Below are 16,991 nucleotides of genomic sequence, written 5' to 3' on the forward strand. Positions count from 1 at the left end.
GTTTTGGCATGTGTGCCCTATCAGTCAGGATTCAATTCACTTAGAGCAGATAGAATTTCCTTAACTTAGGGAAATTTTTTCTCCTTTTCTTCTGGCCTTTCACAGTCCATCTCTTTTAATGGTTCACTTACTCTTTTCATCTCTTTGTCCTTTTGTTACTGGCTTTTTTTTTTTTTTTTTTTTTTTTTTTTTTGTGGTACGTGAGCCTCTCATGCGGGCCTATCACTGTCACGGCCTCTCCCGTTGCGGAGCACAGGCTCCGGACGCGCAGGCTCAGTGGCCATGGCTCACGGGCCCAGCCGCATGTGGGATCCTCCCGGACCGCGGCACGAACCCGTGTCCCCTGCATCAGCAGGCGGACTCTCAACCACTGCGCCACCAGGGCAGCCCTGTTACTGGCTCTTTGAGATTCCTGTTCAGTTTATATGTTGATCAGTAGTGTTGCTAACGTAGTGCCTCTCATTAACTTTCCTCAATGTAGGACTCTCGTTGGGGAGATAGAGATTCAGAAGGCACATGGAGAAAAGGACCTGAAATAGATTCCGAGTGGAGAAGAGGCCCACCAGAGAAGTAAGTAGAGTTAAGGAAAATAGTACCAACAAATCATAGATCCTGTTAATATCTTATCAGTGTTTTTCTCATTTGGTTTATTTTGTAGGGGTGGGGAAAAGGGAGCCATGAAGAATTGTACGCATGTCTATTCCTGAAATGTTTGCTTCAGTGCTGCTGTAATTACTGACTTATAAATATCTTGGGAAATATGTGCTTCAGTTTTTTTTAAATTCCCTAAACTAATAGTATTGATGTTAGAGTAAGAATGAACAGTTGCATAACATTTTTCTCATCGTTTTGAAAGCTTGTAGTAATAGATTTAGAAATTGCTGAGGTATTCCTCATAAAGTGCACATAGCTTTTTTTTGTGTGTGTGGTACGCGGGCCTCTCACTGTTGTGGCCTCTCCCATTGCAGAGCACAGGCTCAGCGGCCATGGCTCACAGGCCCAGCCCCTCCACGGCACGTGGGATCTTCCCAGACCGGGGCACAAACCCGTGTCCCCTGCATCGGCAGGCGGACTCTCAACCACTGTGCCACCAGGGAAGCCCCAGATACCTTTTAAAGGCACTTGTCTGCTTACTGATTTAATTGTTGATGTAAGATTTTGGATTTTGTGTTGTTTTTTAGTGAAACATACTTTTCTTAGGAGTAGGATTAATGAATTCAGAATGAAGTGATTTTTAGAAGTGAGTAACATCACTCCCAAAAATATCGCCTGCTTTTAAGAAAATTTACTCTTAAAGATGTTTGGCTTGTTACTCTGTAGGGAGTGGAGACGTGGAGAAGGGCGGGATGAAGAGAGGCCTCAAAGAAGAGATGAAGATCGACCAAGGCGCTTGGGAGATGATGAAGAGAGAGAGTCCTCTCTTAGACCAGACGATGATCGGGTTCCCCGGCGTGGCATGGATGACGACAGAGGCCCAAGACGTGGTCCTGATGAAGATCGGTTTTCTCGCCGAGGGGCAGACGATGACCGGCCTTCTTGGCGTAATGCAGATGACGACAGGCCTCCCAGACGAATTGGCGATGAAGACAGGGGTAGCTGGCGTCACGCGGATGATGACAGACCACCTAGACGAGGACTGGATGAGGACAGAGGAAGCTGGCGAACAGCTGATGAGGACAGAGGACCTAGGCGTGGGATGGATGAGGACCGGGGGCTGCGCCGAGGAGGTGCGGATGAGGAGAGGTCATCCTGGCGGAACGTTGATGACGATCGTCCCAGGCGGGGCATGGATGATGACCGGGGTCCCAGGCGTGGGCTGGATGACGATCGAGGACCTTGGCGGAATACCGACGATGATAGATTTTCCAGGCGCGGTGCAGATGATGACAGATTTTCCCGGCGCGGTGTAGATGATGACAGGGGGCCTTGGAGAAACACGGATGATGATCGGATCTCAAGACGGGCTGATGACGATCGGATTCCCAGAAGGGGTGATGACTCAAGACCTGGTCCCTGGAGACCATTTGTCAAACCAGGTAAAATTCTGGTATTCAGGAAACCAGATTGGATGCTTTTTAGATGTAATCTGCTAGATGTGTTTGCAGATAACAACGTGAAATTCTACACCAGCTAATCTCCACTGTTCTGTAGAGAATAGCAAGTTATTTCAAACAAGGAGCTCAGATCTCAGGTGACAAATTACAGTTTGATTGTTAAGTAGGAAGTGTTCTTTTCAACTGAAAAAAGTGAAATTTTAACAGATTTATGACAGAGGTTGGGCTGTATTACTATTTTAGATAAACTGGTCTTTTATCTTTCCTTGCATATTTCTGCAGTGACTTGTATGTCAAAAGCTTGCCTCTGAGATCTTTCACACCAAAACAAATAGCTTCACCCCCTTTTCTGCTTTAGTTATATATATATGCACTTTGTTTTCCTTCTTCCTTGTTGACTGCTGCTTCGAGGGCCCTTCCTTCTGTACCCGTCCCAAAGTATCGGTGTTCTTCAGGTTCTGTCCTGGACTAGCCTCCTCATATAAATAATGAAAAACAAAATATACTTAACTAAACATTTGTCTGTACTCTTGCCAACCATAGGGTTATGTTCATGAGAGGAGCCCATTTCTTTACTTTGTCAGTCTTAGGCCTGCTCATCCTTTCATACTTTTTATTGTTCTTGAGTAACGTATACAGGTCTGTGACTTCTGTTACTGTCTTCTCCAGATGACTTCTCTCTCCCCTCACCTTGAGACCTGTGTTTCCAACTTTATATCGCACCTGTAAGTGTTACTGACACTTCCAACTCAACCCATCAAAACTGAACCCCCCCTTCTCCAGTACGTACGTACGTACGTACGTACACACACACACACACACACACACACACACACACACACACATACACACATTCTCTCTCTCTCTCTCTCTCTCTCTCTCTCTCTCTCTCTCTCCCTCCCTCCCTCCCTCCCTCCCTCCCTCCCTCCCTCCCTCCCCCACCCCACCCCCCTCTTTCCAGGGGCACTGCTGCCCATCTAATTGTGTAAGATGGGAGTTCTTTGCTTTTTCATCCTTTTTCTTACATCTTTTCAGTAACCATTGTAATTTGTTCTAAATGCAAATTTGAGCAGCTTCCCGCCCTTTATCCTTAGTTGTTTCTGTGGCATACTTGTGTTTCTTCTCATTTCATTCCACTGAAACTTTGTAACTTTGGGAAAGCCACCTAACTTTTCTGTGCCTCGTGTAAAATGGGGATAACAGTATAGTAGATTCTCATTAATTCGTGATAATTATGTAATATAAAGTCAGTGAATACTGAACCATTGCTCTTAAGGGAAGTACCAGGTTAGGTTTCTGTGAGCCCTCTGGTCAGTTTTTCAACCAGTCAACACATAACCTTGTTTTATTTTTCTGTTTAAAGACACTTTATTTAATGTATATTATTGATTCATTAGCATTGAACTTTTGACCAACAGCACTGTAACTCATTCCTGAAAGAAGCTTATCTGGCACATTTATTTTTTCCCTAAGGCATATCCATTGCCTTCTTGTGCTTGGGACTGCTGGGGCGTAGGGCTGGTGGCACACTTAAACACTGAAATCACCAACAAAAAGCACAAAAATGTGAAAATGTGGCACTAACTAGATCACCAAAATGCTACTTGTTTAAAGTAGGAGAGCTGCAGCAAGAAGACAGCATTGTCTTGTTTGACCTCAGCTGAGAACAGGCCCGTCAGGCGACTCAAATATTTCGCCACTCTGTACGTGTCTGCGAGTGACTTGTAAAAGTGCTAGAGTATTAATGTGGGGATTATAGATTTTAGCAAGTAGCAAATTAGCAAGTGTAGAATAATCTGCTTAGCTCAGCGCTGTGGGTAGGATTGAATGAGCTACTACAGCCAGAGGCTTTAGACTAGTTCTGTGGCACACAGTAATACAAATGTTAGTGACAATAATAATTATTGGCCTTGCAGCTGTAATACATTTTCATTGAAATCTCTGCTTCCTTTGGTTTCTTCTTGTGCGTGCCTGCATATGTGTGTTTACATGTATATATTGTTTCTAGATTTGGACATCCCATGGCTAAGTGTGAGACATTGAGCCAGGGCCAAAGGATTTATCCTGATTTCAGGACTTTTTGTGGGTGGTAAATGGTGGGGGGCATGAATGTGAAAGGAAAGAGTCTTTAGTTAGAAAGGTTTTGAAAATGTTGCAAGGTATAAATGAACTAGTAGTTGGGGTTCTGCCTCTCAGAGATCTAGATCCTATCCGTCACCCTTTGATTTTTCTGCTTAAATGAGTTGTCTTTACCATCAGAACAGATTTTTATACCTGAAATCTCTGCATATGGAACATTTTTAACCCAGGCTATAAAAGTTCCTATATGTTATATGTTAGAAAAACAATAATAGGTAGTCATAAATAGGAGTTGGTGGTTCCATGAAATGAGGTAAATGAATTTAGTTGGTTTTTTTTAAATGAGGTGGAGTGTCTTAAATTAATTAGCATTTGTAATGGTGATGGATTAACATCAAGATTCATGCCTGCCAATCTGTTTCTTGAGTGGAAAAAATTTTTTTTTTAAAAAACAGGTGGATGGAGAGAGAAAGAAAAAGCCAGAGAAGAGAGTTGGGGTCCACCTCGAGAATCGAGACTATCCGAAGACCGTGAATGGGATAGGGAAAAAGAGAGAGACCGAGATAGTCAGGACCGTGACGAGAACGACAGGGACCCCGAGAGGGAGAGGGACAGAGAGAGGGACGGGGATCGAGAGGACCGCTTCAGACGGCCCAGGTTTGATATGCTATTAAAACTTAAGTGTCTGTGGCGTTACAGTTAGGATTCTTTTAACGCTCCCTTATGCATTCCCAGCTATTGTTGAAAAATGGTGCTCATTCCCTTTACTCCCTCCAATTTATCTAGTAGAATCATAGTGTAGATTTAAAAAAATTTAGAGGTCATCTTAATTGAACCAGTTCCCTCTCTACAGAGTGAGGACATGGAGGCTGGAGCTGTGTGGCTGACTGTGGGCTGTGTAGCTCTATGGCAGTGGAACCAGTCGAGGTTCTTCACTGCCAATTGCTTTTCCCTTGTGGTTGAGGTCAGTTTATTGCCTTTAAATTATTAAAAGCCTCTTTACTTTTATTAGTAGTAAGAATTCTGGCTTACTTTCTCTGGTCAAAGTGGCTTTGTACTAATCTAGACCAGTACAGTTCGATATTTCCTGCAAGGATGAAAATGTCCTGTATGTGTAATGTTCATATGGTAACCAGCAGCCACATGTGACTGTTGAGCATTTGGAATGAGTGTTGACTACTGTGTCGGACAGTGCAGAGCCACGTGTCCTCATTCGACTCCACGCCTGGGGCATCAGTTTGAGGTCAAGTCACGAGTTTAAACTTTATTACTGTTATTATGTGCTAACTTGGATATGATATATTCACTTAAAATTAACCTGTAGAGTCTAGTGACAGAACTTAACGTGTCATTTTGAATGGCTACAGGGATGAAGCTGGCTGGAGAAGAGGACCAGCTGAGGAAGCTTCAAGCTGGAGAGATGCCAGTCGTCGTGACGATAGGGATCGGGATGACCGCCGTCGCGAGAGAGACGAGCGCCGCGACCTAAGAGAAAGGCGAGACGACAGGGACCGAAGAGGACCTCCCCTCAGGCCAGAGCGCGAGGAAGGTAGACATGTTCTCTCTGTATGACCACTGAACACTGAGAGCCGTGATATATGAGGGAATTCGGGCTTTTGCTATGTCTTAAATTTGTGTGAACACCAGAAACAAGATGGACAGGTAGATCTTTTATTTCATTTAGAGTTCAAGGTTCTCACAAACTTACTCACTGGTTGCTTTGTGAAGTTTAGCTCATCTTTAAATTCAAAGTATAGTAGTAGACTAATTCAATGGTGTAGTAAGCAATACCTATATTGATTTTACAAAAAGTTTATTTTATGTAAAGAAGGAAAAAAGTAAGGTCCTGGTAGATAAGCAGAAAGTATAAAACATTCTTTCTCTGGAATTGTAACAATGGAAGCTTTAGTAAAAAATGCTTTGTTTAAAATGACCATAGCACTTAGGTAGTTGCCTCACAAGCTTTTACTATTTGGTTTGTTACAACCAGATTGTAAAGGTATTTCTTCTTTGATAGCCGTAATGAAATATATTGTTTCATTTATTTGCTGTTAAATCTTCAACAGAAGCCAAAAATCCTTTAAAAAATTTTTATTCAGTCCGATTTTTGTCACCTTATCCTAAATTTTTAAAAAAATGAGGACACTTCCCAGGCCAGTGATTTCTTCTTGCTTGCAAACTTATATTTCTAAGTCTGTATATTGTTTTAAAGGTTTTTCAGAAGTTGTATCAAAATGATTAAAGTGTATTTAGCTTTTATTTTTTATTTTATTACTATTATTTTTTTGTGTGGTACACGGGCCTCTCACTGTTGTGGCCTCTCCTGTTGCGGAGCACAGGCTCCGGACGCGCAGGCTCAGCGGCCATGGCTCACGGGCCCAGCCGCTCCACGGCATGTGGGATCCTCCTGGACCGAGGCACGAACCCATGTCCCCTTTGTTTTTTTAAATGAGGATTCTCTATCACTATCTTCAGTACAGGATTTCCAAGTAATTTGAGGCATTCCTTTTGCTTCAGTTCTGCTTAGTCTGAGCTAATAGCATAAAGTACAAATTTATTCTCTCTCCTTTTTTTTAAATTAAAAGTAAGTTCTTGGAGACGTGCTGATGACAGGAAAGATGACAGGGCAGAAGAGCGGGATGCCCCTCGACGTGTTCCTCCTGCAGCTCTTTCAAGAGATCGAGAAAGAGATCGAGAAAGAGACAGAGAAGGTGAAAAAGAGAAGACCTCATGGAGAGCTGAGAAAGATAGGGAATCTCTTCGTCGCACTAAAAATGAGACTGATGAAGATGGATGGACCACAGTACGACGTTAAGTCTCAAGATAGTGGACTCAAACTCATGTCTTTACATAGGTTTGATCACATTCAAGGAATTATTATACTTGTGCTTCAACAAATCTAAATTGGACTCTTTAATGTCTCACCATAACACAAAAAGCATGAACTTGTATTAATCCTATGTAATAGGTTGATCATGCACCGTATCCACAGAAGGTTGGAAAACCATGCCATTTTTTGGAATTTGAGGTGTTGCATTGTTTCATCAATCATTTGTTTACAAAAAAGAAAAACTAAAAAAGAAATTTAAAATGGGAATTCTTCAGGTATTCAGGAACACCTGTATCTTGGTATAGAACTGATCTTTTTTCTTTTGATTTCGAAATACCTGATATTAATTTGGAATGAAGTAAGATTCTATTATAGAAAATGTATTTGAAGACGCTAAAGCAGAGAGCTGAAACAATTCTCACACCACTAGCGGTTGAGACGTACCTCTAGGTATTTTGAGGTATTTACTAAATTTAGAAAGTTTTTAGGTTTACTGTAAGTACAGTAAACATTACACACACCAGATACAGAGGAATTTTTGGTAGATTTTACTTGAGAGAAGGTGAGTATAAACCGATTTGCAGTCATTATTGTAATGACAAGAATACTGCTAAAGTGTGAATCCAAAACGGATACAGCTTTTAAATTTTAAAGCATTTGGTAAACTGTTGCTGAGTTTTTTCTGTTGCCAATAGCAAACCGCTTTTCCATTTATGGAGAATTCATGCCTTTCAAGCATTTTAAATATGACAATATTTATAAATGTGTGGTTTGGAGGAATTGTTTAAATTGTTTTTCCTAATTTCCTTTCTCTTCAGGATAGATTCTTTCACCAAGTAATTTGTAGTAATGACTGTGTTGACTTCAATTTTGGAGTGTAGTAGCTATGTTAAAGATTAACTATTTGGTTTTATTGAAGCCAACACAGAACTTGCTGCTGTGTTTTTTCTTCAATGATAAATAAAATACTTAGAGAATTTGTTTTAGTGTTTATTTGTGGTTACAGTCAGAGTGTTTTGTTTATAATGCTGAGCTTGCATATTCAGTTGAGGTTTTTTCACTTGTTTTTACCAGTGCTGTTAAATTTCTCACTGTTGGGTATCAAAGAACATAACCTAAATATAACAGAAAGCAAATGTGGCTAGGATGTTTCCACTAAAACGTCCTTCTCTGTTCCTTGATGAACCCCTTAGTTTCCTTGTAAAGCTATCCTCTCTGTGAGTACAGTGTGTGTGCGGTGTACATCTTGGGTTTTCCCCTGAAATTAGAAAAATCATAATTGTTTTCACAGAATGTTAGTTGCAAATTTATATTGGCTATAGGCACTTATATTCTTCCTGGTGTGAGTAGTGGTGAGAATTTCTGTTGGTATAGCCCTAAGGCCAGAAGAGGGAGTATTGATGCTTTTTTAAAACTTAATCAGATGCAGCTTTTCCTTTTTGACGTTAACAATGATAGAAACCACTTTTGAGCTGCAGCTGGACCCCGAGCAAGCCAAGCAGCCTCAGCTGCTAGCGGGGTGCCAGCAGCGCCTCCCCCTCCCCCCCAGGAGACCACCGGATCACCTCTCCCCTTGGCCTCGCCATAGCAACCTACGGACAGAACTGCCCGCAGCCAGTGTGTTTTCCTCCATCATATGCTGACCTTGGCAAAGCTGCCAGAGATACTTTCAACCAAGGATTTGGTTTTGGGTTGGTGAAACTGGATGTGAAAACAAAGTCATGCAGTGGTGTGGAATTCTCAACATCTGGTTCATCTAATGCAGACACTGGTAAAGTTACCGGGACCTTGGAGACCAAATATAAATGGTGTGTGTGGTCTGACTTTCACAGAAAAGTGCAACCCTGATAATACTCTGAAATCACTCTTGAAGACCAGATTTGTCAAGATTTGAAACTGACGTTTGATACCACCTTTTCACCAAACACAGGAAAGAAAAGTGGTAAAATCAAGTCTTCTTACAAGAGGGAATATATAAACCTTGGTTGTGGTGTTGACTTGATTTTGCTGCACCTGCAATCCACGGTTAAGCGGTCTTTGGTTATGAGGGCTGGCTTGCCGGGTACCAGATGACCTTTGACAGTGCCAAGTCAAAGCTGACAAGGAGTAACCTTGCAGTGGGCTACAGGACTGGGGACGTTAGCTACACACTAAAGGTCAGTGATGGGACAGAATTTGCAGGATCAGTTTATCAAAAAGTATGTGAAGATCTTGACACTTCAGTAAACCTTGTTTGGACATCAGGAACCAACTGCAGTCACTTTGGCATTGCAGCTAAATATCGTTTGGATCTCGCTGCCTCCATTTCTGCAAAAGTCAACAACTCTAGTTTAGTTGGAATGGGCTACACTCAGACTCTGAGGCCTGGTATGAAGCTTAAACCGTCTGCTCTGGTAGGTGGGAAGAGCATTAATGCTGGGGGCCACAGCCTTGGGGTTGCCCTGGAGCTGGAGGCTTTAATCCAGCCAAAAGAAACCCCTGGGAATGGATATCAGAAGACATGGCCTGAATATATCTCCAGTGTGACCAGCAGGCTTCCCCCGCTTCCACCCAGGAAGGTGATCAAAACAAAGGATAATCTAAAGAGCTCTGTTTTAAATATTTAGGCAGTTACTTGTTAGCTGGTTTCTAGTTGAATTGGTTATCTAGTTACCAATGCTGCAGTCGTGCAGTCACCTGTACATTATTAAAATGTATTTTAAGTGTTAAATGCGCTACCCACCAATAATGAAATAGACCTTTATGAAAACTGAAAAAAAAAAAAACCACTTTAAAAAACATTTTTCTTGGGACTTCCCTGGTGGCACAGGTGGTTAGGACTCCAAGCTCTCAATGCAGGGGGCCTGGGTTCGATCCCTGATCAGGGAACTATGTCCTGCATGTGTGCCACAGCTGGGGGGTTGCATGCCACAACTAAGGAGCTGGCAAGCCTCAATTAAGGAGCCTGTCAGCCACAACTAAGATCTGATGCAACTAAATAAATAAATAAACAAATATTTTTAAAAATTAAAAAAGAACAAACCCAATTTTCTTAATATCTGGATTTCAAACAAGTGAAAGTCTTAAAAGGTCCTCTTTTGTGAGGAAAGGGTCTTTCCTTTTGTAACAAGTGAAAAAACTTGGGGCAGTAACCTGCTCTGTCTTAAGTTACTAGAACAGGAGTGTACCTGGGCCATCACAGATAGGCCGCAGAAGATAATTCATTTACGCTGATATGTTTACATGACATGTTTCCAGGCTAGTCTGCAAACCACCCTTCCTGCCCAGACCCTTTTCCAGACGTCCTGTTCTCCCAAGTTCTTTGTCCTGGGTATTGGAATCAGAGCACAGGATAAAGGCAGAATAGTCTGCAGCTGCCTGTGATCCTGCTCTTAGGTTTCCACTCTCAAGCCCTCACAACCTTCCCCCTTCCCCCCAGTGTTTATTCACAGGTGTCAAAGGAAAGCTGAACGACCAACCTACTCACCGTCTTCCATGTTGCCAGTGGTTTCTGCATTTTTATTTTTTACTATTATTATTTTATTTTATTTTATTTTTGCGGTACTTGGGCCTCTCACTGTTGTGGTCTCTCCTGTTGCGGAGCACAGGCTCTGGACGCGCAGGCTCAGCGGCCACGGCTCACGGGCCCAGCTGCTCCGCGGCACTTGGGATCCTCCCAGGCCGGGGCACGAACCCGTGTCCCCTGCATCGGCAGGCGGACTCTCAACCGCTGCGCCACCACGGAATCCCGGTTTCTGCATTTTTAGATGGGGATATTATTGCTGTCAATATGGATGGATCTGAGGGCAGGGACAGTGGCCCAAAAAAGACTTGACATCCTAGTAGTTGCCCATAGTGGCTACCAGGAGGAGGTTGGCACCTGTATGGTGTGGCATGACTTGGCTGTAGACTGATTCATGATATCATAAGTCTAACTGAAGTATACAGGAAATTAAGGGAATGTTCATATTGTAGCTAAGAACAGATTAGAAAATTAGGACTAACACTGAAACTTTTTCTTTGAAGTACATGTGTATTTGTGGTATAATTTTAAAATGTAAAGCAGTCTGTGCCTGCACAGTTGAAACTCTTTTGAGGATTCCATACTTTTTTTGCAGTACGCGGGCCTCTCACTGCTGTGGCCTCTCCCGTTGCGGAGCACAGGCTCCGGACGTGCAGGCTCCGCGGCATGTGAGATCCTCCCGGACCAGGGCACGAACCCGCGTCCCCTGCATCGGCAGGCGGACTCACAACCACTGCGCCACCAGGGAAGCCCATACTTTTTTTTTGGCCAAATAATGCAGTCTGTTCTTATGAAAACAAGTTAATTTCATCACACTATTGTGGATACTTTCTAACACTTCAAAAAATTGGGTTTCTTTTACCCTAAATTTAGCTTTTCAAGTGTTTAAAACATGTTTCAGATTGAGAGTTGCTTTTCAATGTATTAGCGTGGTTAGTAAACTTTTCACAAGAGATCTCTACAAAACTGATATTCCCTGTTCATGCTTAAAATACTGGGAGTTAAAGTTAGCTGGAGAACAGGCAAATTTGGGGGGCTGATATGGTTATAAGTCACCTTAACCATATCTTCTGGTCTGGAGAATGCACCCCTCAGACTCTTGAAAAGGTACAATTGAGCAGTGGCAAGAGGTAACAGGAGTTCATGTTGACCTGAAAACTTAAAAAGCAAGTCTAATTTAAACTGGTATGTTTTCTGGCAAAACTGAAGAAAATAAGTTGATTTCATGGTTTTATTAAACTACTTGAGTTTAGGCCTAGTCAAGTGGATTATTTTTTCCTGACCAAGAAATCGTCCCGTCCATCCCCCACCTATGCACTTTCCTTTGACCAATAAATGCTCATAGCTATCCCGTGTTATTGACAGCAGCTTCAAAGGATGTTCAAATCAGGCAAATTTGCTGCGGAGGAAGTTAGTTGTTTACCATGAAAGCAGTCTAATTTTTAATAACCTAGCTAAGCTCTCCTGGAACCTCTATAGACTAACTCTCTTCTGAGTATTTTCAGATAGTGATTTTATACATTTCACATGACTTCATCTTATTTCCATTCTTGCCTTCTATGTCCTGATGGTAGATACGGTGTGGTACTCACTACAGTGGATTTGAAAATGAGGGTGGGAGGTTAAAGTAGGAGTCAAGCACCTTTGCTAAGGATTAGATGTAATCTCACTTATGGATAACTGGTGGGATTCCAGAAACAGAAGGGTAATCTTCCAGTGAGAATGCGAACACGAGAGGCTGTGTTCTTTGTCTCCCCCGCCACCCCCAATAGTTCCTTTAATTAGTGCTTATACCAGTTTGAGAGGACTGCCTGTGATGCTTCAAGCCAACATAGCCCAGAGTGGAACCTTCCTGAACCCAGGTTATTACATTGACCTTCCAGAGCTCAAAGGTTTCCATCTTACATTTAGTTTGAGAGGCAACAGCTGGAATGAGCTTTCTACTATTTAGGAACCCTGAATTGAGCAATTCAGACAAGTGAATTAACACTACTCCCTTTTGATCTGAAGGATGTCAAATGTTTTGAAAAACTGGAACGGGGTGGGGGGGGCATAGACAAAAGGCCAAGTACCAGAGTTAAAGGCAACATTAATGAATTAACATACTGTTACTGTATAAATGCACAAGTTTTTTTTAAACAGCACCATTTTAAAGTGTGTACACAACATTATAACTTGGCACGACTTTTAAAGGTGTAAAACGCTAGTTGCTCGTTCAGTAATAAAAGATCTGGTACATAAAAGGATAAGGAGCTGTATTCTACCTGCTACATCCAGCTAGGACAAAAACAAGCCACAAGGAGGGAACAGCCACCCAAACTAATACTGGAAAGTTTACTAAGCCTTCACTTAATGATACTACCAGGCAGGGGGGCTTGCTTCGCCTGGAATTATAATAACTGATTAAGGACAACAGAAATATTACTTGTTTCAAACAATAAAAGTCATTTTGCTGACATTCCATAAAATGGCCAGTTCAGTTAAGAGGCTTTTAAAAAAATATTCTAGACCTAGTAAAGTGCCTCCATTCATAAAATTAAACATCCAAGATTAGATTGAGACAATTTCATACTGATGCGCATCTAAAATAGGTCGACGTATAAATAAACAGCGCCTCTAAGTTGCCACATTTCAGTTAGCGGAATACCCAGCCTTCACCGTCTGGATGTGCACAAACTAGAGATAAGTCAAGACTTTAGCGTCTACTCTCAACCGCTCTTCGACAGGAAAATAGTACCGTCGGCTTCCTTTGAGAAAACCAAGACATCTCAAGTTGAGCCAACTGCTGAGCTCCATGCTCCCCAGCAGCAAGGGAGAAAGAGTGCGCAAACCAAATACGAGAGTGGGCAGGCGGCGACCCTGGTGGCGTCAGATGGCAGCAGCAGACCGGAGCCAGGGTCCTCAACGCAGCTTCTTACTGGACAGGCCGTCCCTGGCGCTGCGCGGCGGCGGGCGGGCGGAGGGCGGCGGCGGCACTTTGGAGAGCGGGCAGTACTTGATGGTGTGTGCATTGTCACCGCTGGCGCCGCACAGGGGGCAAGTGTAGCGGCGCAGCACGGGGCACAGCACTCGCCCGTCGGGTCCCTTCAGGATGTGGGTGGTGTAGAGCGCCACCGCCTCCTTGTTGTTCCGGCAGAACACGCACACCTGCAGCTCGGGCTTGAGCAGCCGGGCGGCGGCCGCCCCGGAGGCGGCATGCAGCCTGGGCTCAGCCGCCCACGCCGCGGCCCGCTCCTCGCGCGGCGCCACTTCGGCGGTGGCAGCAGCGGCGGGGGCGCAGCCCAGCAGCACGGCGGCGGCGCGACCAGCGAACGGGCTCAGCTCGGCGAAACGCTCCTCCAGCAGCCCGGCCTCGGCGGGGTCCGCGCACAGCTCCAGCGTGCGCAGCTCCAGCGCGCCCCCCAGGTAGCGGCCCCGGGATCCCGGCTCGTCGCTGTCCTCGTCGTCGTCCTCGTCGTAGTCGGGCGGCCCCAGCGCGGGCCCCAGTGTCCCGGGCCCGGCCCCAGCGTGGGGGGAGCAGCACGACGAGGAAGAAGAGGAGGGCGGGGAGCCGTCGCCGCCGCCGTCCCCGCCGCGGGCGCAGCCGAAGCGCGGCTCACCGTCCACCGCCTTGGTGATGAGCGTGGCGAGCCCCAGGTAGTCATTCCACGAGCTGAAGGGCTGCGGGTGCACCGGGCGCTGGGAGCTCACGTAGCGGGCGCTGGGCACGAGCGCCATGGGCGGGGGGGCACGGCCGCGGCGGGGCGAGCGGGGCGCCCATGGGAAAGCCTCCATGGGCGGGCTGCGGGCCGCGCGAGCCGCCTCCCCGCCGCCGGCGCGGGCCGGACGGAAGGGACGCGCCGAACCTGCCCGCCGGCCTGCCTCGGGGTGGGGCCGCCTCGCCGCCTTTTATCCGGTCCCGCTCCTCCCCGCCCCTGGCTTCGTCGCCTCGGCCCTGCCCCCTGCCCTCCCCCGCCCCGGCCACCTCGCCCGTGCCCCGGACCGAGGCGGAGCGGAGGCGGACGCGCGGGGGGGCGGGCGGGCAGGCAGGCAGTGAGCGCGCTCTGCTCCGGCCCGCGCGGCTCCCGCGCCCCACGCGCTGCGCCAACCTCGCCAGCTGCCGGGCGGCTTTCATTCTGGGAGTGGGCGGGCGAGGCGCCGCCTCGGGCCGCTGCGCTAATTGGCTGCCGAACTGAGCCCCCTGCGCCACGGGCGCCGCTCCGGACGCTGATTGGCGAATCTGGGTAGGGGGCGTGCCCTACCGCGCAGCTGGGAGGGGAGGGGAAGGTAGGGGAGAGGAGTACGGGAGGGGCGGCCGCCGGGGCCCGCCTTCTCCTGAGCCTTGTTCCCTGGGTTTGGAACCGGTGACCAGGCCTGGATCTCCCTCGGCCTGGTGGTGAGACCCACCTCTCAGCCTTTAGTGCCCTGGGCTAGCCTTCTGCCGTCTGAGAAACCCCTTCTCTTCTCTCTCCTTCTCACCAGCATCGCAAGAAAAGACGTGGGGAGGCATGACTTGGCGCGACCTAAAGATGCAGTTTTTAAGTCAGAGCACCCCAGCAATCAAGTAACTTCCGTTTGCACAGCGTTTTGGAGAGCTTACAACTGAGTGAAATCCTCGAACAAACCTCAGAGAGGTTCAGAGAGGTTTTGGTTCTTGCCTAGTAAGTAGTGGAAGGACGCAGGACTTTCCCACAGCACGACGCACCTCCCAACAGGTGTTCCGAGACTAGGTGTCCATTTAGCTGGTGACAGGTGGGGATGCGGGCTGGGCCAGATAATCTTCCGGCCTTAGGACAGTGATTGGTGTGTGTGTGTGTGTGTGTGTGTGTGTGTGTGTGTGTGTGTAGCTCCCCACGCTCCCTGCCCCACCCCCACCCCCGGGCCGGGGGGCTGTATTAAAATCTGAGGTGTATGTGCAATTTGGATAACAGCGTATTCAGCGTCACAGTTGAATACTTTGAAATGAATAAAATTTTTTTCTAAAAACTTGGAAAATAGAGGAATTGCCTGGCAGTCTAGTGGTTAAGAGTACGTGCTCTCACTGTCGAGGGCCCAGGGTTCAATCCCTGGTTGGGGAGTTAAGACTTCACAAGCTGCGTGGCAAAACAAACAAAAAAACCCACACCAAAAACTTGGAAAATAAATCAGAAGATTTGATTAGGTGGCTGCAAGGTGGTTATGTCCTTCCCAGGAGAAGCGGCAATACATTAAAAAAAATATATGGAAAGTGGAAAGTAGGAAAGGTATTAGCTACTGGGAGGTTTCTTGTAGGGTCCTGTGGGACAGGGAAAACGCCTCCTCTGGCGGCTGAGCTGGCAGGCAGGGTTGGCTGCATGGGGCAGGGCAGGGTTTTCCTTCCTCTCTCTGGAGGAGCTGTGCCTATTGAAACAAGGACTGGGAGGCTGGTGTTGCAGCTGTCATTAGCGGTCATTAGGCTATGCTTATGGGTCTGGCTGTGCCCAGCAGGTTTCGAATAGCCCAGGAGGGGATGTCCAGAACCTAGCGCTGGCACAGGTTAACATTAGAATGAATGAGTGAGTCAGAATGTTAGCAGTGGAAGGGATCTTTGGGATCATTCACTCCGATCTTTACAGATGAAGAAAATGAGACCCGGAGAAGAGAAGGGCTCCTTTAAGGTCACACGGTGAATTTGTCACAGCCGGAACTAGGACTCAGGCCTCTTCATGACTGGCATGGTGGCCTTCGCACTATATCATGGAACCTGAAGGTATTTCAGACTTTGAGTCTGTGCATGCATCAGCAGAAATCTAGTGTAGCACACAGGGAAAACTGGCAGAAGAGAAGTGAGATGGGGCCTTGTGCCTTTGGCGTGGGCCCCTGCCCTCAGGAGCAATCCAGAGGCCATGTAGCAGGCATGGGGAAGGCCTTGAGGCGGTAACGTGATGCCTGTTCTGGCCACCTGTCTGCATGTGGGGTGGAAGATATGTTTTTCAGTCTCTTCCTCACCTACTACTCCCTAACAGTTAAGTCCCCAAACCAGGCAGTGATATTCTGCACTTGCCAACCCCGTTCCTTTTCCAAGTTTGTGTTGGCACTCAAGTTAAAAAGCTATTCCTTTATTTCCTCCCGTCTCCCACCAAAAATAAATAAAAGGGCCCAGATGGCGTGGGGCTCCTGCAGAAGTGTGGCGGGTTTGCTGACACTGAACTCCGAGCTCTTACCACGAGAACGCTGGCCCCCAGAGTGGTATGAAGAATATTATTCTATAAATGGAAAATTCCTGCAGCCTGCATACTTTCAAGGTATGCAGGCTTTTCAAGTTATGAAGACTGGAGCTACCATTCTGAGAAAAACTTCTGCAAGGAAAGTTTAAAACCGCCAGCTGCTGGGCCCAATCCCCCTTGGTCAGGCCAAAGAGAGGATGGCAAATAAGTGAGGCCTTCTTTCCTCCCTCACATGAATTTTTAGCCCTTGTGGTTTTGCAAAGGGAATAAACACTTTTAAGTGAACACGAATGGAAACAAATGCCTTGATTCGGAGCTACAGCCTGGGTGGGTGGGTTGTGGTGATTGTGAGATAGATGCCC

General features: G+C 46.2%; 2 protein-coding genes and 1 pseudogene across 2 annotated transcripts in view; 2 read left to right on the forward strand and 1 right to left on the reverse strand.

Moving 5' to 3' along the window:
• EIF3A (eukaryotic translation initiation factor 3 subunit A) overlaps nucleotides 1-7,944 on the forward strand; it is a 33,476-nt gene extending 25,532 nt beyond the window's left edge. Inside the window, exons 18-22 of the mRNA XM_059052457.2 lie at nucleotides 482-570; nucleotides 1,321-2,036; nucleotides 4,589-4,790; nucleotides 5,501-5,682; nucleotides 6,719-7,944. Of these exons, the coding sequence (XP_058908440.1) occupies nucleotides 482-570; nucleotides 1,321-2,036; nucleotides 4,589-4,790; nucleotides 5,501-5,682; nucleotides 6,719-6,948 (1,419 nt within the window). The 3' untranslated portion in view covers nucleotides 6,949-7,944. The remainder of the gene's footprint in view (nucleotides 1-481; nucleotides 571-1,320; nucleotides 2,037-4,588; nucleotides 4,791-5,500; nucleotides 5,683-6,718) is intronic.
• LOC131749820 (voltage-dependent anion-selective channel protein 2 pseudogene) lies at nucleotides 7,109-9,637 on the forward strand (annotated as a pseudogene).
• A 3,648-nt stretch (nucleotides 9,638-13,285) lies between these two features.
• Nucleotides 13,286-14,309, reverse strand: NANOS1 (nanos C2HC-type zinc finger 1). Its single transcript, XM_067024545.1, has one exon. It carries the CDS (start codon nucleotides 14,237-14,239, stop codon nucleotides 13,367-13,369), a length of 873 nt encoding a protein of 290 aa, XP_066880646.1. The 5' UTR covers nucleotides 14,240-14,309; the 3' UTR covers nucleotides 13,286-13,366.
• Nucleotides 14,310-16,991: the final 2,682 nt, after the last annotated feature.

This window comes from Kogia breviceps, chromosome 2, assembly GCF_026419965.1.
Source record: "Kogia breviceps isolate mKogBre1 chromosome 2, mKogBre1 haplotype 1, whole genome shotgun sequence".
Taxonomy (NCBI): Eukaryota; Metazoa; Chordata; class Mammalia; order Artiodactyla; family Physeteridae; genus Kogia; species Kogia breviceps.